Raw genomic sequence first — 25,510 nt, forward strand, 5'->3', positions numbered from 1 at the left:
AGGAGAGGGAGCTGTTTTTGTTTTCATATTGGCCTCTCTGGTTTCTATTACTGATAAGGACTGATTTAGGAAAATGTAACTAAAACTGTTGCTCCTTGGTTTAAAGGCCAAGTTCACCTTTAAAAGATTGTTACATGTTAGGCTGCATTCACACCTGAGCGTTTTGTCGCCTGAATCGTGAAGCTCCAAAACGCTAGAGGGGAAAAAATACATTATTCTCTATGGAGATGGTTCACATCACCACTCCAAAACGCCTGACGCCGAACGCCTGAAGCTCAAACAAGTTCCGGACCCTTTTTTGTCGCGCGGATTTGGGCGTTTTAGAACGTTTGTATTCCCATAGAAAGTAATGGAAACGCTCGATTCAAGCGTCTAGCGCGACAACGAGCGTTTCTACGGGCGTTTTGACGCTTTAATCAATAGAACATTTCACCCAGGCAGAAGATAAAAAAAATCTACAAACCTAGCAACAAGTGATGAAAAGATGATCATTTTTCCTATTGGTTAAAATAAAAAACGTTGAAGTTCAAAAACGTCGGACGACGCTGTATGCAAACGCGCGACAAAACGCCGGAAAAAACAACCAAAAACGCTACGCTCAGGTGTGAATGCAGCCGTACACCCACATTTAGGATGTAACGTGTTCCTATGCAGTTGCACCCGCCACCATCGCTCCAATCCTCTCCCTCCATTGTATCTCTGCTGTCTATTTGTTTGAGTGGAGTACACTTGGGTGGTTCACATCTGTACGTGTGTGTGTTCTGTATCTTGTCTGTTTCCATTTTAGATGTAAGATGCTGTCACATTAGCCTTTTTGACTTTGTCTCTGTGTGTTGCTTCTATAGGAGGAACGAGAACAGGCACAGCGAATTATAAATCTGGTTGGCGAGTGTCTTCGGCTGCTAGGGAACGCTTTGGTTGCAGTGTCTGATTTGCGGTGTAATCTTTCTATGGCGGCACCTCGCCACATGCATGTGGTTCGACCCATGTCACACTACACAGGTCCTATGTTGCTCCAGCAGGCAGCCATCCCTATACAGGTGAGATGATCTATTACCTTCTCATTTTCATTATAATCCGACCCTCATTTTCATTATAATCCGAGCCCCCCACGGTCACTCTCGCTCCCTCTTTCTTTCCTCACCTCTCCCTCCCTCTCCTACGCTCACTGTTGTAGTTCCATTAAGTCCCCTTTCACACTTGTACGACTTGGGACTGCAAAGTCGCATGACAAGTCGTACCCCATGATTTCCAATGAGTACAGTTCATCTCTGTGCGACTTCAAGTCAGTCCCTGTACTACCCTGGTCTGACTTTGATGCGAGTTGAGGTCTATAGACCTCAAGTTTACACAGACATTCCCTGAAATCATGTGCAAATCACAGCAAAATCGCGTGACTCAAGTTGTGTTAGTGTGAAAGGGGCCTAACGCACAGGCTGTAACATACATTGTTTAAGTGGACCTTGTAGCAAGGTCCGCATATACTGTCCCCCTGTATAAAATCCAAAATGTACGCATAAGGAATAAAATAGATTTTATATTGATCTCATCCCTGTCTTTTGCATCTCTGGGTGTGACATCACTGCTCTTCTGGAAAGATTCCTGGAGAATCTGCAGAGTAGCTTTGATTTAGTGGGAAGACACTCTAGCCAATTGCAAGAGAATCGTCTTTGTATTCCCCGGGATCTAGCTAGAGGGATTTGGACCTCATTCTTGGCTAGTCTCTTTGGGCGAAACACGTGAGTTAAGGTTAGTATAAATCTAAGCCAGGGCTTGACAAATTTTGCTTGACTCTAGAAGCCAGCTAAAAAAGTTAGGAGCCAGATTTCTTTTTTTTTTTAACCAACAAATCTTATGGGTAGAACATGTAACATGTTCCTGAAGGTGAATTTATCCTTTAACCCTTTCACAGAACCTTTTTTGCACACGTGTAAAAAAATTATTTTAGACCAGAAGATTACATAAAATTATAAATTTTTTGAAAGCAGTAAAATAAAAATTAAGGGGCACAAAAATGCAATAAATTACAATTTTTTTTTGTAAAATGTAAAACCTGAGGTTGCGCCGAGGAAATGGATACCCAACCTGTCAAAACTTAAACCTGTCGGTACCCTATATTTTCCATAGGCGATGCTTTAAAGTGGTTGTAAACCCTTTACAACCACTTTTTACTACAGGTAAGCCTAGATTAAGGCTTACCGCCATGGTTTAGGAGATATTTTCAATAATGAAGGGCGCACTTTGGAAACGGCGATCGTGCTCTTTCTAAAGGAGGTCATGCCGTGACTGGCGGTTCCCACGCGCATGCGCGGGAGTGACGTCCATTGCGGCTCTGGCCAATCACACAGCCGTAACTGGAAGTAAACAACCCCCCCCCCACCCCCCGGAGAGATGTCGGTGTACGAGGACGGCCGTGGGGGCTTCGATCTGAGATGAGCATTACATAATGAGCGAGTATGCTATGCATACTCTCTCATTATGAATTTGTGTTTCAGGTGTTGTGTTTTTTTGAAAAGTGGGTTTACAACCACTTTTAAAAGCCCCTATAGGTCATCTGTTTTGCATTACGAAAGGGGTCCAGTGCTGGAATAATTTCTCATTTCCGGTGTGTGCAGCGATATGTAACGTGTATCGCAATCAACGTTTTCAGGCACAGATGCCCTGCCGACAGGTGTGAACAAAGCCTTAATTGAAACGTCGAACAATATTGATTGTATCAGCACAGATTGGTCCTGTGGATACTTCTAAAATGATCAGTGCCGTGTCCTATTAATTAATTCTTGGAATAGAAGGCTTGGACTTTTTAGGCACAACCAAGTAGGTAATGGATATATAAAAAGTTTATTATACATATAAAAAATACATTATAAATATCCACATTTGAAAACTTAATACAGAAAAGTTATACGATCATTCCATGATGATAATTAAATCCAGAAATGAGGCTATGTAGCAGATCGATATGAATACAATGTCCTAGGCTCTACATGTTGCATGCCTTGCGCTTCTTCAGGAGCATCAATAAGTCTGACTAAATGGAGAAACAAAATGTACAATAAAATCTTCTTTTCTGCATTCAATTATTATCATGGAATGATTGATTTTCATCTCCAAGTTTCTACACCGTTTTCTATTGGATTTGTACAGTATGAATTGTATAACTTTTCTGTATTGGCTTTTCAAATGTGGATATTTTTAATGTATTTTCTATATGTATAATAAACTTTTTATATATGTATTACCTACTTGGTTGTGCCTTTTTAATTGAAATGTCACTACCACAACAGCTTCAATGACGGTACACATAAATAGCAGAGGCCACTATAGTAAAGCCAATTACCTTTTTTTTTACTTTTTTTATTATTATTTTATTTTATTTTTTTCTTGCTAATTTTGTATGTGGAATTGTTTTCCTTCCAGATTAATGTCGGTACCACAGTGACAATGACGGGGAATGGAGCCCATGCTAGTCAGACAAGCGAAGGAACGGCAACCTCAGCCACTGCTACTAGCACTTCAGACACAGCACGTGGAGCCAGTGACACCCAGGGCCCTCCTCCTGGGGAGTCAACCCCATCTCAGGCTCCTCCCACCACTGCTCCTACCTCGCACCCTCGCGTTATACGCATCACACACCAGACAGTGGAGCCAGTCATGATGATGATGAATATCCAGGGTGAGCTGGTTAGACTTTGGATCTGGTTAGCTACCTTTTATCCATCACCATACTTTGCTTCAGGTTATAACTTTGTGCATTTATTTTTTTATGTTTCAGAGTCGGGACCCGGTGGGTCGTCAAATATTCCACCAACCTCAGCAGGTGAGACAAATGTTTGTGCTTAGCGATGTTTAGTGTGCACCTCCCCTAAGTGATAATTCTGTTCAGCCAGTATAAGCCAAACCCCTGGGAGGCGCTATGGAACTGGAGTGCCCCCTCCTATAATTTATTATGCCCCCCTCCCTCTTTCTTTCCTTCCTTCCTTCCTTCCTTCCTTCCTTCCTTTCCTTTTCTTTCTTTCTTTCTTTCCTTCCTTCCTTCCTTCCTTCCTTCCTTCCTTCCTTCCTTCCTTCCTTTCTTTCTTTCTTTCTTTCTTTCTTTCCTTCCTTCCTTCCTTCCTTCCTTTCTTTCTTTCCTTCCTTTCTTTCTTTCCTTCCTTCCTTCCTTTCTTTCTTTCTTTCTTTCCTTCCTTCCTTCCTTCCTTCCTCTTTCATTCCTTCCTTCCTTCCTTCCTTCCTCTTTCATTCCTTCCTTCCTCTTTCCTTCCTTCCTTCCTCTTTCATTCCTTCCTTCCTCTTTCATTCCTTCCTTCCTCTTTCATTCCTTCCTTCCTTCCTCTTTCTTTCCTTCCTTCCTCTTTCATTCCTTCCTTCCTCTTTCATTCCTTCCTTCCTCTTTCATTCCTTCCTTCCTCTTTCATTCCTTCCTTCCTCTTTCATTCCTTCCTTCCTCTTTCATTCCTTCCTTCCTCTTTCCTTCCTTCCTTCCTCTTTCCTTCCTTCCTTCCTCTTTCCTTCCTTCCTTCCTCTTTCCTTCCTTCCTTCCTCTTTCCTTCCTTCCTTCCTCTTTCATTCCTTCCTTCCTCTTTCATTCCTTCCTTCCTCTTTCATTCCTTCCTTCCTCTTTCATTCCTTCCTTCCTCTTTCATTCCTTCCTTCCTCTTTCATTCCTTCCTTCCTTCCTTCCTTCCTCTTTCATTCCTTCCTTCCTCTTTCATTCCTTCCTTCCTCTTTCATTCCTTCCTTCCTCTTTCATTCCTTCCTTCCTTCTTTCTTTTCCCTTGCCTTCTTCCCTTCCCTCTTCCCTCCCTCCCTCTTGCCTTCTTCCCTCTTGCCTTCTTCCCTCTTGCCTTCTTCCCTCTTGCCTTCTTCCCTTCTTGCCTTCTTGCCTTCTTGCCTTCTTGCCTTCTTCCCTTCTTCCCTCTTGCCTTCTTCCCTCTTGCCTTCTTCCCTTCTTCCCTCTTGCCTTCTTCCCTCTTGCCTTCTTCCCTCTTGCCTTCTTCCCTCTTGCCTTCTTCCCTCTTGCCTTCTTCCCTCTTGCCTTCTTCCCTTCTTCCCTCTTGCCTTCTTCCCTCTTGCCTTCTTCCCTTCTTCCCTCTTGCCTTCTTCCCTCTTGCCTTCTTCCCTCTTGCCTTCTTCCCTCTTGCCTTCTTCCCTTCTTGCCTTCTTGCCTTCTTGCCTTCTTGCCTTCTTGCCTTCTTGCCTTCTTCCCTCTTGCCTTCTTCCCTCTTGCCTTCTTGCCTTCTTCTCTTCTTCCCTCTTGCCTTCTTCCCTTCTTCCCTCTTGCCTTCTTCCCTTCTTCCCTCTTGCCTTCTTCCCTCTTGCCTTCTTCCCTTCTTCCCTCTTGCCTTCTTCCCTTCTTCCCTCTTGCCTTCTTCCCTCTTGCCTTCTTCCCTCTTGCCTTCTTCCCTCTTGCCTTCTTCCCTCTTGCCTTCTTCCCTCTTGCCTTCTTTCCTCTTGCCTTCTTTCCCTTCTTGCCTTCTTTGCCTTCTTGCCTTCTTGCCTTCTTCCCTCTTGCCTTCTTCCCTCTTGCCTTCTTCCCTCTTGCCTTCTTCCCTTCTTGCCTTCTTGCCTTCTTCCCTCTTGCCTTCTTTCCCTTCTTCCCTCTTGCCTTCTTTCCCTTCTTGCCTTCTTCCCTCTTGCCTTCTTCCCTTCCCTCCCTCCCTCCCTCTTGCCTTCTTCCCTTCTTCCCTCTTGCCTTCTTCCCTCTTGCCTTCTTCCCTTCTTCCCTCTTGCCTTCTTCCCTCTTGCCTTCTTCCCTCTTGCCTTCTTCCCTCTTGCCTTCTTCCCTCTTGCCTTCTTGCCTTCTTGCCTTCTTGCCTTCTTGCCTTCTTCCCTCTTGCCTTCTTCCCTCTTGCCTTCTTCCCTTCTTCCCTCTTGCCTTCTTCCCTCTTGCCTTCTTCCCTCTTGCCTTCTTCCCTTCTTCCCTCTTGCCTTCTTCCCTCTTGCCTTCTTCCCTTCTTCCCTCTTGCCTTCTTCCCTCTTGCCTTCTTCCCTCTTGCCTTCTTCCCTCTTGCCTTCTTCCCTCTTGCCTTCTTGCCTTCTTGCCTTCTTCCCTTCTTGCCTTCTTCCCTTCTTGCCTTCTTCCCTTCTTGCCTTCTTCCCTTCTTGCCTTCTTCCCTTCTTCCCTCTTGCCTTCTTCCCTCTTGCCTTCTTCCCTTCTTCCTTCTTGCCTTCTTGCCTTCTTGCCTTCTTGCCTTCTTCTCTTCTTCCCTCTTGCCTTCTTCCCTTCTTCCCTCTTGCCTTCTTCCCTTCTTCCCTCTTGCCTTCTTCCCTCTTGCCTTCTTCCCTTCTTCCCTCTTGCCTTCTTCCCTTCTTCCCTCTTGCCTTCTTCCCTCTTGCCTTCTTCCCTCTTGCCTTCTTCCCTCTTGCCTTCTTTGCCTTCTTGCCTTCTTGCCTTCTTCCCTCTTGCCTTCTTCCCTTCTTCCCTCTTGCCTTCTTCCCTCTTGCCTTCTTCCCTCTTGCCTTCTTCCCTCTTGCCTTCTTTCCCTTCTTTCCCTTCTTGCCTTCTTCCCTTCTTGCCTTCTTCCCTCTTGCCTTCTTCCCTCTTGCCTTCTTCCCTCTTGCCTTCTTCCCTTCTTCCCTCTTGCCTTCTTCCCTCTTGCCTTCTTGCCTTCTTGCCTTCTTGCCTTCTTGCCTTCTTCTCTTCTTCTCTTCTTCCCTTCTTGCCTTCTTCTCTTCTTCCCTTCTTCCCTCCCTCCCTGCTTCCCTTCTTCCCTTCCTTCCTCCACCATTAACTCTGTACTAGTAATTGGTGTTCTGTGTTGCAGGTGGTGGCACGCATATACACATGCCTGGATTACCTCCTGAATTCATGCAGGCTATTTCTCACCAGATCACTCAACAAGCCATGGCTGCTGCCTCAGGTGAGTACAGGGCACTAGTGCATGTTCCAAGCCCTGAGCTCAGGCAAGAGACCGATCTTCATGGGGCCTTACAGCTCGACACTACTGGGCTCACCTTAAAGCGGATCTTAACTGCATCTGAGTACCACAAACCAAACACACTATTGAATACATTTTTGCAGTCAAATGTTTTTTTTTTTTTTATTGCATTTAACAGAATATAAAAACATAACCGAGATAAAGTTCACAATTCTATTACAAAAGGGTAATACAATGCAAGTCACGCTTTCAGTACACCGCATGAAGCGCTCCCAACGGAAGCACTAACACAGTCGCCTTTAATTTTTAATATACAAGGCAAACTCCCCCAACCGTTTCTATGCTTTTATTTTGTTGAGAAATCACTTTGGAAAAACAACCCCATAAGCACTTCTGGCTGTGCCTATCTTAGTAAGGCAAATTATTCATGTAGCATTTACTTCCTGGAATGAATCTGCCTTTAGATCGAGGATGCATGCCTGAGAGTGTGCTTAGCTGAGAGGACTCCTCCTTTACTCCCCCTCCTTCTGAAGACTCCTGGGATGTATGACATAATTTGCCTAGGCAGGAAACCAGGAAGTAACTGAAGAAATGTAAAAAAAAAAAAAAAAGGTTAAAACGAGTAAATATGATATACTTACCCATCTATTTATCTAGTAGCATGAAGACTAAAATAATCAATGTTTGTTGGGAGACTGAAGCTCCACTTTAAGTGGGGAGATTCAGATTGGTACAAATGGCCATAAAACTAGGTTAGCCCTTAAAACTGTGTACTTCCTTTACTCCCACTGATATCGTAGTGTCGAGATCTTAATGATAAAAGTGTTGTTTGCCTCAGTATATGAACTTATTCCAGGACTTTACACATTTATTAACAAATTTGTTTACAGGGCAGCAAATTCCTGGCTTTCAGGCTGCTCCTCCTCGTTTTGTATTCACAAGACCAGCTGCTCCCACACACCCACCTCAGGCTGGAACCGCGACCACCACCCCTTCCACTGGATCAGGGACGTCTCCTGGGGCAGGATCTGGAACAGCGGTAAGGGCAAGTTACCTTGTTTGTTTGGTGTTTTTTTTTTTTTTTTTCAGAGCTCCAGATAAACTCAAGCGTGTGAGCTATTTTGTTATGTTACCTTAACCAAAATGAAATGCAGTATATTGCATATTACAAGTCTTTAGATGTGGTGACTGCATTTGTTTTTTTGACTTTTTTTGTTTTGTTTTTTTCTTCACATGGTGAACCTTCCGGTAACGCAATATCTGTCCCAACACTGAGTTACTGTATCTATGGAGACACACAAAAGTGTTAGGGCTACAAAATACTTTCCCCTTTCATCACCTTTATAACATAGGATGGTGTTGTAGTTCAGCAAGCAGCCCGTATAGAGAACTAATGCACTTGGGATCCTTTCACACGGGATTTCTGCCCAGCTTCGCTGAACAGGCGGATGACAGGTTGGTCTATCGCTCACTGTGCAGAGATGGACCTGTCAGAGCCCTGCTGTTCTCTATGGGGGGGATTGGGTGAAAACGGTCTGCCTGTCAGTTTTCATGCAATTCGCCAGACTGATGGGGGAAAAAAGGGTTTCCATCCATCTGGATTTCTCGGATCAGAGAGCAGCAGGAGTCAGCGGACATGTCACCACTGACATCCATTGCCCCATAGGGATGAAAGAAGGCTCCAATCAGGTCCGCTTGAAATACTGATAGGCGGACCTGATCGGAGAGCGCCCATGTGAAAGGGGCCTTACTGACGACCTAGTAACATAAAAAAAACAATCATACAATTACATATACACAATCCTATACCCACAGTTGATCCAGAGAAAAAACCCCAGCAAAGCATGATCCAATTTGCTACAGCAGGGAAAAAATTCCCCTAAGGGCTCTTTTCACATGGAAGGTCCACCCGACGAACTCGGTTTTCCTTAGCGGGGGATCGATCTGCTGATCCGCGCTGAGCAGGTGGATGACCGGTCCGTCTCCACTCGCCGTGCAGAGATGGACTTGTCAATGCCCCGCTCCCCTCTATGGGGAGATCGGATGAAATAGGGTGTTCAACAGTCTGGATTTCACAGATCGGATAGCGGCGGATGTCAGTGGACATGTCACAACTAACTTTAGTCTGGAACTTTCAGGGTGCTAAAAACCTTAGGAAAGGACAAAAGGCGCTAATATATTAAAAATCCATTAATTTATAAGACCTTATATATTAAAAACGTGGTAAACAGACTGCAGTCAAAAGACTGAAATTCATTACAGCCACGAAGAATGGTCATGTGATGGAACAGAACACCTTGTGTATCCCACCCACTACAATGATATCAAAATAAACCAGCAACTGCATGATGGTATAACATATGTTACTGAATGGTGGGGGTAAAGTGATACTGTACCAACGCGTTTTGCAGACTTCCTCAGGAAACTTCAAGGTGCTGGTAACACAGATATATACATTTATTAATATTTTGAACAATATCTGTATACAACTGTAATACATGGTATGATTGACATATAGGGGGAGATTTACTAAAACTGCAGGGTGCACAAATCTGGTGCAGCTCTGCAATAGAAACCAATCTGCTTCCAGTTTTTTATGTCTAGGCTTAAAGCGGGGGTTCACCCTAAAAAAAAAATTCTAACATTACAATGAGCTGACCTGTGACACGGACATTATGCTGGTCTTTTTTTTTCGTACATACCGTTTTATCTGTATTTTCCCCCCGGATTTCCCGTGGGAGTGGGCGTTCCTATTCACAGGGTAAGTGATTGACGTTCCTCCGACCGGCGCATACAGCGCGTCACGAGTTGTCGAAAGAAACCGAACGTTGGGTCGGCTTTATATGGCGCTATACGGCGCCTGCGCACCGACGTTCGGCTTCTTTTGGCAACTTGTGACACGCTGTATGCGCCTGTCGGAAGAACGTCAATCACTTACCCTGTGAATAGGAACGCCCACTCCCGCGGGGAATCCGGGGGGAAAATACAGATAAAACGGTATGTACGAAAAAAGACCAACATAATGTCCGTGTCACAGGTCAGCTCATTGTAATGTTAGAATTTTTTTTTTAGGGTGAACCCCCGCTTTAAGTGAACATGCTGAATTTACAAGATGATTGACTACCATGAACAGCTGCACCAGATTCTGAATGCACCAATATGTTAGAAAAGCTAGGTATTTGGTTCTATGGCGAGAAAGAAGGGAGCAATAGAAATAACGCTCAACAAATCCTACATACCGAAGGGCTCAAGAGCAAAAAGAAGTAAGGTGCAATTACCTCCTTTTAACAGTGGTAAGCATGCATCTCCCCATCTGGAATGGATCAGAAAGTACTAGCCCCAAAATGGCTCCTGCTATATGGGTTTTGCGAGTAAGGTCTGTCTCATAGTAGGAGTGTGTGAATTATGAGTGGTTGCACAAAAGTACAAATATTTTGGAAGGTAAAGCATTTCAAGTGGTGTATATGACCTTGGTATTTGTCTGCTAGGTTGGGTTTATGTTGCCTATTATCTTTATTACCTCTGATTTGTCTCCTAGACTGCTCCGAACTCTCTAACACAGATGATCAGTGGTCTAGTGGGGCAACTTCTCATGCATCCGGTCATTGTGGGTGAGTAATCGGTGTAGTGGTGTGTTTCTCAGTCCTGTATTTCTAACTCTCTTTCCTTTTGATGTAAAGGCAATTTTTTTTTATTATTGAAAGCTTAAGGGTCCTTTCACACGGAGCAGACTGTTTCTGTGTCCGCTCCGTGTGTCCGCCAAAGCTCAGCGGGGATCCTCTGTCATCCCTGCTGAGCTGTCGGCGGATAGGGCGGTCCCCGCACACAGTGCAGAGACCGCCCTGTCTCTGCTCCGCTCTCCCCTATGGGGGATCGGATGCAGACGGACCGTCTGTCCGTCTGCATCTGATCCGTTCCGCCGATCGGAAGAAAAATAGGGTTTCTTCCCTTCGCAAAAGCGGATCCCGACGGACGTGAGCGGATGCTCCATCCGCTAACGGACGCGATCCCATAGGGATTCATTACAAGTCCGTTAACGGACTTGTAATGAACGGACGAACGGTCCGCTAGTGTGAAAGGACCCCAAGTCCTAGTACACACTACTCCCAGTGGGCTGAACAAAAAAAAAACCTGACCGCTCAGGAGGAGCTACCAATGTTGGTACAGCGATCTCCCTGCTGAGCTCAGAATGTTCCGATCAGCGCTCTGTCATTGGCTGAGAGCGTTGATTGGCAGATCTTTTTTGGTCATGCCCCTTCGGCCGGCTCCTGTCTGAGATGAGAGAGATGTGTAATCAGACTCGGATATAATGAACCAATGAGTCCGAAATAACCAACTGCTGAAACGATTAAACACACATACTCACGTTGAGAATCAGAAAATATAGGCAAAGCCATGCAAGATTATTACACCCAGAAGAGGAATGTAGGTTTATTTTAACAGTGAGACAGAATAACCGAAAAATCCAGAAAAACGCATTTCGTATTTGACCCCTTTGCAAAACATAACTTGGTACTTTGGCAAAACCTTTGTTGGCAATCAGAGGTCAGACCTTTCTTTTTTTTTTTTAAAGTGTATTTTGTGCGTGTACTCGAGAGAGGAGCCGGACTGCAGGAGTTGGGAGTAGGCAGGCCTCCCCCAGAGGCAATCTGCCACCTTTCTCCATGCCCCGGGTGGCAATGGCAGGTGTGCGAGGGGGTCCTCTCACACAGCCCGCCCTACCTGCTCCGCTTTGAAGCCCAACGGGGCAGAGGGACTCCCTATAAGGGAGTGAGAGGATTAGCCCGCTCAACCAGCCCCGTCAGTCCTTCGCCTCTCTTTTTAGAGACCGCGTGGTCAAAGTGCGTGATGTTAACCAAATTTCGAGTGCGTGTAAGTGTGGTGGTTTTTGTGGGAGGGGGGTGGGCGTACTAAGCACAGGCTTACCTCGCATAGCACACCCACCGGGAGCCGGGCTGAGACCACCAAACTCAATTCACATGTAGCCGAGAGCGTGATCCGAACCCCTAGCTGCAGAGGTGAATGGCTTGTCAGCGCAGTGCCAATCGCGTTGAGCCACCGCAGCTCCTGCCAGACCTTTCTTGTAGTTGGCCACCAGGTTTGCAAATGTCTCAGGAGGATTTTTGTCCTCTTTGCAGATCCTCTCCAAGTCAATAAGGTTTTGAGGCGGACATTTGGTAACTCGAACCTTCAGCTCCCTCCACATATTTTCTATGGGATTAAGGTCTGGAGACTGGCTAGGCCACTCCAGGACCTTTAATGTGCTTCTTGAGCCACTCCTTTGTTGCCTTGGCTGTGTGTTTTGGGTCATTGTCCTGCTGGAATGCCCTGGCTGAGGGAAGTTCTTATCCAAAATTTGACAGTACATGGCCCCATCCTTCGTCATTTTGATGCAGTGATGTTGTCCTGTCCCCTTAGCAGAAAAACACCTCCAAAGTCTAAAGTTTCCACCTCCATGTTTGACGGATGGGATGGTGTTTTTGGGGGCGAGTTGAGTTGATGACAAAGAACTCGATTTTGGTCTCATCTGACTGACCACAGTACTTTCACACAGTTCTCTGAATCATTCAGATGTTCGTTGGCAAACTTCAGTTGGGCTGTACATGTGCTTTCTTGCGCACAGGGACCTAGAAGGCGCTGTAGGATTTCAGTCCTTCATGGCGTAGTGTTACCAATTGTTTTCTTGGTGACTATGGATCCAGCGGCCTTGAAATCATTGACAAGATTCTCCCGTGTAGTTCTGGGCTGATCCCTCACTGTTCTCATGATCATGAGATTGAATTTGATTGATTGAAACTCCATGAGGTGAGATCTTGTATGGAGCCCCAGACCGAAGGAGATTGACAGTTATTTTGTGTTACTTCCATTTGCGAATAATCGCACCACGTGTTGTCACCCTCTCACCAAACTGCTTGGCGATGGTCTTGTAGCCCCTTCCAGCCTTGTGTAAGTCTACAATCTTGTCCCTGACATCCTTGGGCAGCTCTTTGGTCTTGCCCATGGTGGAGAGATTGGAATCTGATTTTCTTCTGTGGACAGATGTCTTTTTATACAGGTAACATGCTGAGATTGGGAGCACTACCTTTAGGAGAGTGCTCACAATCTCAGCTCGTTGCCTTTATAGAAGACACCTGGGAGTCAGAAATCTTGCTGATTGATAGGGGATCAAATACTTATTTCTTAAATGGCAAATCGATTTAAAACTTTTTTGAAATGCGTTTTTCTAGATATTTTTGTTGTGTCTCTCACTGTTAAAATAAACCTACCAAATGACAGACTGATCCTTTCTAGGTCAGTGGGCAAATGTACAAATCAGCAGGGGATCAAATACGTTTTCCTTCACTGTATGGCATGCAAACATTTCTCTAGACCAGTGTTTATTTCGATGAAGGCACCCTTTATAATTGTGCACAATCCTGGGACACATCAGTCTGACGGCTTGTTTACACAAGGAGGTGCGTCAGCTTTTTTGCATGTTCCTATGTGTTGTGTTCTTTAATAGGCTGCTCTATGCTCATAAAACACACAAAAAAGGTGCTGGCATGGTTTTTAAATCGCACCCCACGAGCGGAACCATGCATTTTAGTGGGAGCAAATGTACATGCAGTTGGTGGATGCATGGGGGTACCATTAAGAATTAATGGTGCGCCCACGCATCTGAAAAACCAAATTCTATGGCTCAGTGCGGATCAATTTGGAAAGCAGCCCAGGACTTTTGCAGAACAAATATGCCCATATATAGTCTGTGATTTTAGTAACAAACTTACCTTTTAATAAGTCTTCCATTCAGGTATCACCGGCTGTTGCTGTCCCTAGCAGAGTGCATTTGGTATCGCTCCGCCAGTGACAGGAGCCGGCGTTTATACAGGAAGCATCGGTTTATACGGCTCTGCTCCGCAGCCGCTTGCTTCCTCTACCGCCAGCTTAATTTATAGCACTGATGCTCTGGGATGGCGGATTGGCAACCTGTGATCTGGGCTTGCCAACTCACTATCCCAGAGCAGGAGGTTGCCGGTCAAATCAGAATGCTCCGCGGGTCACATGTTGGGCACCCCTGGTTTGGATCAAAGCTTATTTATGTGTTTGTTTGGCCTAGTTAAAGTCCAGACCTAAATCCAATTCAGAATCTGTGGCAAGAGTTGAAAATTGCTGTTTAGACGCTCTCCATCCAATCTGACAGAGCTTGAGCTATTTTGCAAAGAATGGGCAAAAATGTCACTCTCTAGATGTGCAAGGCTGGTAGAGAAATCCCCAAAAAGACTTGCAGTGAAAGGTGGTTATACAAAGTATTGACTTAGGGACTGAATACAAATGTACGCGACACATTTCAGGTATTTATTTTTTAGACAATTTTGAAAAACATTTATTTTCCTTCCACTTCACAATTATGTACCACTTTGTGTTGGTCTATGACATAAAATCCCAATAAAATACATTTGTTTTTTGGTCATGTTATGTGAAAATTTCAAGGGGTATGAATACTTTAAGGCACTGTACACTTTTGTTGAGGTGCCATGTTTAGCTTTACTCATTTAAATTTTCTCCTTTTTTGTTTTGTTGACCTTATTTGTTTGTTGTTGTTGTGTCCTTTTGTCACACTGTTGGGGCTTTAACAGTTTCACCCTTTCTTGTAGCTCAGAGTGGCGGCACAACCAGCACCCCTGCTTCCTCCTCTGCTTCCACTTCTTCCAGCTCAACGTCAACCACCACCACTACCACATCCTCCTCCACCTTTCCAAGCACTCCCTCTGCACCCTCAGCTCCCTCTACCCCCTCCGCCCCCTCTACCCCCTCCGCTCCTCCCTCGCAGCCGCCTCCTGGTCTGGAACAGCAGCTGTCTCAGCTCCTCGGCTCATTACTGGGCACTGCAAGCTCTGGCGTGGCCAACATAGCAATGGGATCGCCAAGCATTGCCGTGGCAGTTCCTGGAATGCCCTCGTTCATGCAAGGAGTCACTGACCTATTGCAGGTATTTGCATTTCCACATTTCTCTTTGCACAGTTTTCCCCTTTTTGCGGAGGTGACCATACATAGGCCATAATTGCCAGAAACCTTTTCCACATGTTTAGATCGAGCATTCTTATCAGTGGATTGTAGAGACTAACATCGTTAGAAGTAAGATGTGTTTGTAATTTTGTCATCCTCTATCTCTTTTGCTGAAGCAAAGATTAAAACGCAACTTTAGCTTGGGCCAAAGATTTACCATTGCTTGTCCCTGCCAAAGACTTACCAGGCCACAGATCCAGTGATATGCCTGTCTTCCACATTATTTAATCCACTTCCTGGGATCACAGGCCATTGAGGCTCCTGCCCTTGTAAATCACACTTTTTTTTTTTCTCTAGCAGATCTGCTGTTTTTTTTTTTTTTTTGTATCTGTATCCTATTTTTTTAATGCTATGATTTTTATGTGTTGTTTCTATTTTTCTCCTCCTACAGGGTACACAAAATATCAATGTGTCTGTCACACCACCTCAGTCGTTTGCACAGCCCTCTGCGTCTGCACCTCCACCACCTCCACCGCCAGCTGCCTCAGCACCACCACCACCACCACAAGCAGCTGCTCCAGATTCCCTCCCACCAGAGTTCTTCACCAGCGTGGTGCAGGGTGTTCTGTCCTCTATGCTGGGTTCACTTAGTGCAGCGGATCAGAGCGGGACAGAAAGCATTGCAGCCTTCATCCAGCGCCTCAGCGGTTCCCCCAACATCTTTCAACCAGACACAGAGGGGCCTGGAGGTCGGTATCTTTCCTGCCACGCTCTCCTCCACTGCACCCTATTTGTATCACTGAGCTAAGGATGTTTTATGTCTTCTTTCCCCTAAACTGCCCTCTGCAGGTCCACCTCTGTATTGCAGGACAATCATTCAAGTCAAAATGTCATGAGAATACAAAGGCTGCCATTGATTACTTTTGATATACTGTTGTGCTGATTACCTTCATTTAGTTACCAGCACAGAGCAAATGGCAGATTAGATAAGTCATAAAAAGGCCCTTATCTGCTAAAATATAAAAAAAAGCTAGGTAGAAAGGATAAAATAACTTCCCGGGAGAAAAAATGCTGCCAGGCCTTCCAGTTTTGCTGACACAACCAAACGCCTGAATATTGGGTCTCCTGATCTCTGATAAATGGGGGGGAGCAGCCTGGTCCCCCTTCAGCAAATATTACATAACCAGTTGCCTTGTGTTTTGGTTATATGAGCAGCACAAGAGGGAACCCTGAAGCGGAATGTTCTCCAGGAAAGGTATGTATTTCAGGCATTTACTGATGTTATTTTTGCTTTCTTCTCATGGAAAACATGACAAGTAGTTTTAAGTATAGGTTCATTTTAAAGTGATAGCTGGACTGAGAATATTTGCTCTTGCATTCATCTAGTGCACATGGCTATCCTGATACCAAAACTCGTTCAGCTGCTAGTATGGTAGGCTTTTAAATGCCCATTGTTGGTGGCCAATGTGGCCCCTGATTCCAACATCAGGTTCTCAAAGTCCTCTGCGGCCTCGCCTACATGCATGGGAGCATGATGGGGTTGTTTGCACAGCAAAGGATCACTTGAGAAGCAATTAAAGTCTGACTAAGAAGCACTGTGAATAACCTGCTGAATCCATCTGACATTCAATATGTTTAGCATGGTTGCAGTGTTTCCTTGATAGCAATTGGCAGTCCGCTGTCTGCTTATATGCCTGAATATGCTCTTTAAACTGTCTTGCATTTCCCTTTTTCCAGGATTCTTTGGTGATCTCTTATCTCTCATCTGTCATCACTTCTCACTTGTGGACGTAGTGATGTTGCTACATGGCCAGTCCCAACCGCTGCAGAACCTGCAACCTCAGCTGCGATCCTTCTTCCTGCAGCAGTATCTACACCAGGCTGACCCTACACCCCAGAATATTCAGGTACACCCATCACTGCCAATGTACGGTCCTCCTGCTGTTTGGTAAACACCTCCAAGCATAGCGTATGTCTGTTATTGGGACATCAGGCTGTTTTCAAAATGTGCTGATGGGGAAAGTGAGGATAGATCTTTTGTGAGCTGCCATTGCTGATTTGAATTGTAAAGTAGATTTTACAGCTTTTTAATCAAAAGAAATGGTTTGTTTTGGCCAAGCTGGGTGGAGGTGGAGAGGCGGGGAGATGGCGTCATGACACCCACCTTGGCCAATCGGAGGAAGCCTTATAGTTATCGAATAAAAATACAAGGCTTCTTCTGAATGGCGGAGAAGCACCTAGCATGACTTTTTTTATTTCTGGCAGCAGGCGGGTAGTTGCCTGTATTGCTGGCGGAATGCAATGCTGCTTACTGTATGAATCTAATGCTACTACAGTATATTACAACACACACAGCCGTCACATTGTTTTCTAATAGAAATAGTTCATTTGGGCCAGCTTGGCTCAAAATATTTAAAATTATAATAATGCTGGAAGTCTACTTTATCAAATGTATTATATCAGGGCTCAAAATTTCAGGTCCCGAGCTACTAGCCAGGCTTTAAGAGTTACTTGCCACCAGTTGCCCTACCCTGTCTCGCCCCTAACCACACTCTTGTAAATTGGTTGAGAGGGAGGGCTAAGAGAGAGCGAGGGGGGACTGAAAGAGGGGGGTTTAGCTGAGGGGGGCGCTGACAGAGGGGGGTGAGGGGGCAGATGAGAGGGTCCCTCCTATGCCAGTCTGTGTCTGTAGATAGGTCTTTGTATCAGTGTATGATGCCTGGTACCTTCCATGATCTTCCTGGTCCAGGAAATGCTCTGCTGCTCCTTTCAACAGCTTCCTGTCAGCCTGGGCCTCACTACTGATGCTGGAGGGGAGAGGAGGAGTCCAGGCTTTACATCTCCAAGGATGCTGCTGCTCGCCTCTTCAGAGGTCAAGGAAGCTGTGGGGATAGATACCCGCACCACAAGGACGCTGCTGTGCCGCATTCCCGCTGCAACTCTGACCTGACACTACAAGGGGCAGCTGCTTTGTGCTGTTAGGTGTGTGGGGTGGCCAATGAACAAAGGGGAAGGGTTTCAAGCCTGACGTCCGAGTCGGGGGGGGGGGGTTGAGAAATAAGGCTCCTGTTAAACCCTGTCTGCCGGCGATGTCCTGTCCCCTCCGATGCGGCTCCACATTTGCTCCTCTGCATATTTCCATTAACCAAATGCGAGCAGGTGAGTTGAAATTTTGAGGGCTATATTATATTTCAAAAGGCCATTTACAGAGCTGCTTCTTTCTATAAAAAACTGTTACTCTGTAAATTGGTCAGTCCAGAGCTTTCCTGGTCGCCCTTCCTGCTCTTTTCCCCGGATGACAGTTCTGTTGTTCAGGGTCAGGTGTGTGATCTTGGGGTCCGTATCCAGGGAGATTCATTTTTTCTGGCTTGTTCTGGGACCCAGCTGGAGCAGACATTTTACAGTATAATAGAGCTGGACTAGAAATGTTTTTTGCAGCTCTGCTAATCTTCTTCCTGACACATCTGTCTGTTGGTCTCAAATTTCCCAATATATCATTGTATACTTACAAAAAAAAAAGTGGATGTGTAGTCTCCATAAAAAAAATCTCTAGAAGAGGAAGCATGTCTTTGAAGCGGTATAAATGGCAGAATGTTACTATAAAATTAAACTTAAATCGCATTGGACTTTTAACAGTTTTCTAATGTTGATATTTAGTAAATTGTTGAGTGGACAGAATAAATGACGATATAAATGTTTTTTTTTTTTTTTTCAGATGGCGTCACGGAATCTTACCAACGGTTTGGAAGAATATATCCGCGAGAGCTTTGTAAGGGACCCCTGTCCATTCCAGTCCTGCCATGTTTTGTGTTTTTTATTTATTTTTTGTCTCATCCCACACCTGCATCTTGTATTAAAGTCCATGGCTTCCATACAAGGCTATCTCTAATTGCTAGAGATGGAGATCTCGGCATTATCCGCCTGCCTCTCCACCTCAGGCCAAGCAAAGGAAGCCTTGCATTCACAAATAAAAAATACAAGGCTTCCTCCGAATTGCTGAAAAGCACTCATCCCAGCTCCATTTTGTTCTGGCAGCAGACTGGAAGTTGCCTGTGACTTTGCTGGAACACAGCACTGCATACTGTATGTAGTCAATGCCGCTACATTATGATACCACTCTGACAGCGGCCGAGAAAGTTAATTATATAAATAGTTAACTTGGATCAGCTTGGCCTAAACTAACTATTTAAAGCAAAAGGAAACATGGAGTTAGAGCGGAACTTTACCCATAACTAGATATTAAAATAATGTTCTTTAGCAAGGATCATACAGTCCACATTTAAAAGTCAACCGCTACAAAAGGTGTAGCTGCTGACTTTTAATAATCGGACACTTGCCTATCTGTCCCACGGTCCAATGTTGTGAGGCACGGCCAGGCAATCTTCTGGGACCTGTGAAGTGTCCCGTCCCAGAAGATTGCATGGGGGGAGAGGTGATTTTCCTTCCGGCACCAGGGGAAGAAGTGGGTGCCTGGGGGGGAAAAAAAAAAACAGGTGCCCAAAAAAAATGACATGCCAAATGTGGCATGTCATGGGGTCACCAACACTTAAAGCGGAAGTTATATTTTTGGGTGGAACTCCGCTTTAATAATTAGCGTGTGCGTAGATTGCCTCCAGCATTGCTCCTGTTTGTTCTTGCAGGACGATGCCATTTTTGCTGAACCCCAAAGCCCCCTGAGTAGAAGTAAATCATAAAGTGGAATTAAACCTGACGACTTATCGGTTTCAAAACCGTTTCATGCCAAGGTTGGTAATTGTCACATTTGCTTATTTCCTCAACTAAACTGTCAAACCATTAAATGGCTGGTGTCCTAACAGATCACCATGGCAGTTGCAGATCAAACAGAAGCGGTTTCCTTGGCTGTGTAGGGTTTAATTCCACTTTAAGGATGCCAGCAGATCGACCTCTACATATTTGGCGCAGTCCCTAAAAATAGAGAGCCACTGAGCATGTGCAGAGCAGGGTGAGACAGTGTGTTACTATTTTAAACCGTATAAGGCACTTATTTTTATTTTTTAGATGGCTGTACCTGCAAAAGGGGCCACTCTGAAGTGATCTAGCAGGACTGACTAAAGTTGCACTTTCAGGTTTAGTTCCTTATCATTTTGTCCCTTCATATGCAGGCCAGCGCCCCTGTTCGCGAAGATGTCGACATAACAAGAACTAATCTCGAGTTCCTGCAGGAGCAGTTTAATAGGATCACAACGCACATCCTACATTGTGCAGGTAAGTAACACATGACATGTATTGGGGTGGTGCAGGAAAATGCAGGGCAGGAAAAAGTTCAAATTTTGCTCTTTCCATCCTTAACCACCTGAGCCCCCTGGTGCACACCAGGATAGTTGATGGCAACATCGGGCGTATGTGTGATATTTTGTACTTTTGTGGAGAAAAGAATCATTCCTGAGTGAAGGGAGATTTTCCAATGATTAGACAATCTCCTGTTCAATGAGCATTTCCACTTGCTAGAGGCTTCTGTTATTGCCACCAAGATGTCAGGAGTTGCTAGATAATTGTGAGTAATGTGTGCGTCTCTGCAAGTGATGCACCATTAAAGACACCCTGGGGTTGATTTACTTAAACTGGAGCACTCAAAATCTGGTGCAGCTGTTCATGGTAGCCAATCCGCTTCTAATTTCAGCTTGTTCAATTAATCTTTGACAATAAAACCTGGAAGCTGATTGGTTTCTGTGCAGAGCTGAACCAGATTTTGCACGCTGCAGTTTTAGTAAATCAACCCCTAGTCTCCATACCATTCCTTTTTAACCCACAGTCTTGTTACAAGGTTATAGGTATGTTTTCAATCAGTTTTATGAATTTTATGTACCTGTAAATCAGGGGGCCCAACCTTTTGAAGAGCAAGGGCCACTTAAGCGACTTGGTAACCGATCACGGGGCCACAATGAGGGGAGCGGGTGGATGACAGCCCACTCAGCTCTACAGAGCCCTCTTTACTCTCAGTACACCAAACTTGCAGGCAATAGAAGTCTATGGCTTAGTGCAGGGTAACCCGCAGGTGCTCTTCTCTGCTCCTGTGGATCAGTTTGAAAGCAGCCCAGTAACCACTGCACAACAGATATGCCCATATATACTGTGGGCTAGATTCAGGTAGGGGGACGTAAGTTTGTGCGGGCGTAACGTATGTTATTTACACTACGCCGCCGCAATTTAGAGAGGAAAGTGCTGTATTCACAAAGCCCTTGCCTCCTAAGTTATGGCGGCGTAGAGTAAATCGGCAGGGCCTAAGCGCGCCTAATTCAAATGTGGAACGGGGGCGTGTTTTATGTTAATGACTGGTGACCTGACGTGATTGACATTTTTAACCTACGGCGCATGCGCCGTCCGTGGACATATCCCAGTGTGCATTGCTCCAAAGTACGCCGCAAGGACGTATTGGTTTCGACGTGAACGTAAATTACGTCCAGTCCCATTCACGGACAACTTGCGCAAACAACGTAAAAATTTCAAATTTCGACGCGGGAACGATGCCCATACTTAAAGCGGGAGTTCACCCATTTATTTTATGTTTGCCCTTTTCCCCTTAGCTTCCTGCTCGTTTGGTCTAGGGGAATCGGCTATTTGTTTTAAAATATGAGCTGTACTTACCCGTTTTCGAGATGCGTCTTCTTCCGGGTATGGGTCTTCGGGAGCGGGCGTTCCTTCTTGATTGACAGTCTTCCGAGAGGCTTCCGACGGTCGCATCCATCGCGTCACTCGTAGCCGAAAGAAGCCGAACGTCGGTGCGGCTCTATACTGCGCCTGCGCACCGACGTTCGTCTTCTTTCGGAAAATCGTGACGCGATGGATGCGACCGTCGGAAGCCTCTCGGAAGACTGTCAATCAAGAAGGAACGCCCATTCCCGCAGCCCATACCCGGAAGCGACGGAGAAGATGCGTCTCGTAAACGGTAAGTACAGCTCATATTTTAAAACAACTAGCCGATTCCCCTAGGAAAAACGAGCATTCATCTAAGGGGAAAATGTGCTCTCTGAGGGTGAACCTCCGCTTTAACATTGGCTATGCCTCATATAGCAAGAGCAACGTTGCGCCGGAAAAAGCCTTACGCAAACGTCGTAAAAAAAATCCGCCGGGCGCACGTACGTTTCTGAATCGGCGTATCCAGCTCATTTGCATATTCTACGCTGAAATCTACGGAAGCGCCACCTAGCGGCCAGCGTAAATATGCAACTAAGATACCAACGGCGTAAGACTTACGCCAGTCGGATCTTAGCCTAATTTTGGCGTATCTTGCTACGCCGGCGCAGCTTTGAATTTACGCGGCGTATCAATAGATATGCCAACATAAATTCTTTATGAATCTAGCCCTGTGATTTTAGTAGTAAACTTACCTTTAATAACAGTATTCTATTTTATTCCATCCCAGAGAAGGAGGTTGTGGGCCACATCAGAGGGCTCCTGTGGCCCCCGGGTCACTGGTTGGGCACCCCTGCTGTAAATTCTCCCTTGTGTAGACATTCAGGATCTCAGAGACTGCTTCTGGGTGCTGCCCTCTGGGATGTGATGTCAGCAGCCTCAGAGCTATATGCGCTATATTACATTTTGCTCCTTCTCCCCTGGCTGATGCATAATAGGTTATGTAGGGAGGTGAGGGGTAAGGGTGTAGGAGATGGGCCAGCACAGACAATAATTAGATGATCCCAGAAGAGGAGAGGGCTATGACAGGCAAGGAGGTAGAGGGTTGTTGGATGGAATGAACTCCTTCTTGAAGTCAGATTTGATAGCACGTTCTAAGGCACGTTGCAAGTGAATAAAACATTGTTTATGGAATGGAAAAAATAAGCATTTAAGATGCTTTATTTTTCTGAGTTTTTACCTGTAGTCTTTTAAGTGGCGGGGTCTATTTAAACTCTACTTCTCTGATAATGATGTGCCATTATACTTTGGCACTGGACGCCCAACACTCCCTGAAGCAATTTTATGGTTAGAAAAGCAGAGAAGCAATGATGAGCTCTGAAGGCAGGCTAAAGCCTAGTACACACGATCCGAATATCAAATCGATCATACGATTATCTGATCATTGGTACACAGCTTTCGTCTGAAATTCTAAGAGGGGACAAAAACGAAAAAATTTCTTGTACAATTTCCGTTTAATCAGTAGAGCTTTCGTCCGAAAATGCAATACAAATACATAACTACTTCTTCTTTTTTTTTTATGGATTTAGTGTTTAAAATACATTATACATTACTTCTGATATTTTGTTCTGTCGTGCGAGAATTTTCGAACTTTAATATAGAGGCTACCATGAAAAAAAAAAAAAAGATAATTTGTCCGATAATCTCATGTGTACTAGGCTTTAAGTCTGCCATGGAAACTAGTAAAATGTTTTGTATTGTCTTGTAGACTCCACATTCGGGCAGCGTCTTCTGGAGATGTGTAACCAATCGCTATTTGAATGGCTTGCCCTCAATTTGTACTGCCTGCGAGGAGACCAGCATGCGCTCACATCTGTCATTAATGAGAGAATCGTAAGTGGTGTCCTACATGTGTACCTGTCACTTAAAAGTGGAACTTTACCCATTACAACTTGATAATAAATGTTTATCAAGGAACATCAATTCTACACTTAAAGCGGAGCTCCACTGAAAAAAAAATATTAAAAGCCAGCAGCTACAAATACTGCAGCTGCTGACTTTTAATATTAGGACACTTACCTGTCCTGGAGTCCAGCGCCGTCCGCAGCAGAGGACGAGCAATCGCTCGTCACCCTGCTGCCCCCCCCCCCCCCCCCCCCCGCCATCCTCGGTGAGAGAACCAGAAAGTGAAGCGCTCCGGCTTCACTGCCCGGTTCCCTACGGCGCATGCCGTTTGGCTCCCGCTGTGTACTGGGAGCCGAGTGTTCCCAGAACACAACGGAGGGGGGGGGGGGGGGTGGTGGAGGTGACGTCATGCCCGCAGTCTGCCCGTAGCGTGTGGCCGGAAGTGGGTGCAAATACCTGTCTTTAGACAGGTATCTGCACCCCCTCCCCCCTGAAAGGTGTCAAATGTGACACCGGAGGGGGGAGGGTTCCGATCAGCGGGAGTTCCACTTTAGGGTGGAGCTCCGCTTTAATAATTATGCTACCAAATTTGGTGTGTGCTGTAAATTGCCTCCAGCATTGCTCCTGTTTTCTTCTTGCTGGATGCTGCCATTTTCCTGAGGCCCAGTCCCCCTGAACAGCAGTAAATCTTTAAGCTGTCAGCAGATTGGCCTCAACAATTTCACACAGTGCCAAAAGATAGAGAGAAACTGAGCATGTGCAGAGAAGGGTGAGAAAAGGGGCCAGCTTGAAGTGTTCTAGCAGGATTTAACTTTCTGACTAAAGTCCCACTTTCTCTCATCACCTTCCAGGACGGCAGGCCTACTTAGGTGCCGTCCTGGAAGGTTCGTAGAAATACCGTTACCGGTAAGTAACGTAGGTTTTAAGTGGTTTGTAAAGGTAAAAGTTTTTTTTACCTTAATACATTCCCTGCATTAAAGTAAAAAAAAAAATCTTTAAGAGCAGATTCCCCCACAGGTCCCCCCTAAATACTCCCCTGAGCCGATGATGCATGTATTCGCAGAACATGTCATGTATGACCCTTCATAAGAATTCTATCTGGACGCAGCAAGATTCGATGGATAATCACTCCTGCAGGTGATTATCCTCACTGTCAGTCCATTGACTGACTACGCACAATTAGCGATGGCCTATCACAGGCAGGAGCGGATCATGCAATGTTTTTAGATGGGTGAATGTATTTCATTTTGTTTTTAGCTATGATTAAGAACTGAACCCTAGTGCGAAACGTGTCAGCCTTATACCCCACTGCTTGCTGTGCTTTGTAGTGCTTTTTTCCTTTTACCATTGAAAGCTACCTTTTTAAGGTTTTTCTGGTGTGCGGCTGTCCATATCTCCTCTTCAAGTTTTGCTTTGTGTATTGCCGGCACCCATTTGGTTCTGAGAGGACACTGATTGCACAGTGCACTCCCCTGGAGCGGCAGTTTTCCCCTTCCTGTTCATTTGATGGCCAAGGTTCTTAATTTCATGATTTTAGATGTAGCCCCAATAAGATGATGACATGCAAAGTGTGCTGATGAGATTTCAGTTGTATAAAACAAAACTATCAGCCACCATGTGCTGTTTCCTAGCCATGTTTAAGGATATTGGATAATGTTATCAGATAACCATCACAATGCGCAATCTTTTTGTACAGGGTTGGATTATTATTATTATTATTATTATTATTATTATAATACAGGATTTATATAGCGCCAACAGTTTGTGCAGCGCTTTACAAAATGAAGGCAGACATTAGTTACAATACAACGTGGTACAAGAGGAATCGGAGGGCCTTGCTCATTGGAGCTTACAATCTAAGAGGGAGGGTGTATATCTGTTTTGGCACTGACAATTGTTTGCTTTACCATTCCTTGAGTCGTTTTTTTTTTTTTTTCTTACAGAGGAGACTTTCCACAGATGTTTCTCCTGCATTAGTTTCCTGGGTGACTTCTGTCTTGTCCCTGCGACTGCAAGCTCTTCTGGGCCAAATGCCAGTGACAGAGGGAGAGGTGCAGCGGCACGTGCGCAGAGTGGGGGACCCTCCTCGAGTAAGTTGTAACATTTAATAACGTTAGGCCTTTACTCATTTGTCTCGACCAGAT

The 25,510-nt window shown here is 45.2% G+C and overlaps 1 protein-coding gene across 4 annotated transcripts in view; it reads left to right on the top strand.

Annotated features, from left to right (window-relative positions):
• BAG6 (BAG cochaperone 6) overlaps window positions 1-25,510 on the top strand; it is a 68,927-nt gene that overhangs the window by 30,111 nt on the left and 13,306 nt on the right. For 2 of the 4 annotated variants that reach the window (XM_040323096.1, XM_040323099.1), the window contains 13 exons: window positions 846-1,040; window positions 3,421-3,676; window positions 3,776-3,820; window positions 6,768-6,863; window positions 7,772-7,920; window positions 10,420-10,492; window positions 14,498-14,850; window positions 15,319-15,616; window positions 16,605-16,774; window positions 18,583-18,636; window positions 19,991-20,093; window positions 23,230-23,354; window positions 25,310-25,456. In XM_040323096.1, coding sequence (XP_040179030.1) covers window positions 846-1,040; window positions 3,421-3,676; window positions 3,776-3,820; window positions 6,768-6,863; window positions 7,772-7,920; window positions 10,420-10,492; window positions 14,498-14,850; window positions 15,319-15,616; window positions 16,605-16,774; window positions 18,583-18,636; window positions 19,991-20,093; window positions 23,230-23,354; window positions 25,310-25,456 — 2,064 coding nt within the window. The remainder of the gene's footprint in view (window positions 1-845; window positions 1,041-3,420; window positions 3,677-3,775; window positions 3,821-6,767; window positions 6,864-7,771; window positions 7,921-10,419; window positions 10,493-14,497; window positions 14,851-15,318; window positions 15,617-16,604; window positions 16,775-18,582; window positions 18,637-19,990; window positions 20,094-23,229; window positions 23,355-25,309; window positions 25,457-25,510) is intronic. The other 2 variants (XM_040323098.1, XM_040323100.1) reach the window with 1 other exon arrangement.

Source organism: Rana temporaria, chromosome 9 (genome assembly GCF_905171775.1).
Source record: "Rana temporaria chromosome 9, aRanTem1.1, whole genome shotgun sequence".
In the NCBI taxonomy this organism is placed as follows: domain Eukaryota; kingdom Metazoa; phylum Chordata; class Amphibia; order Anura; family Ranidae; genus Rana; species Rana temporaria.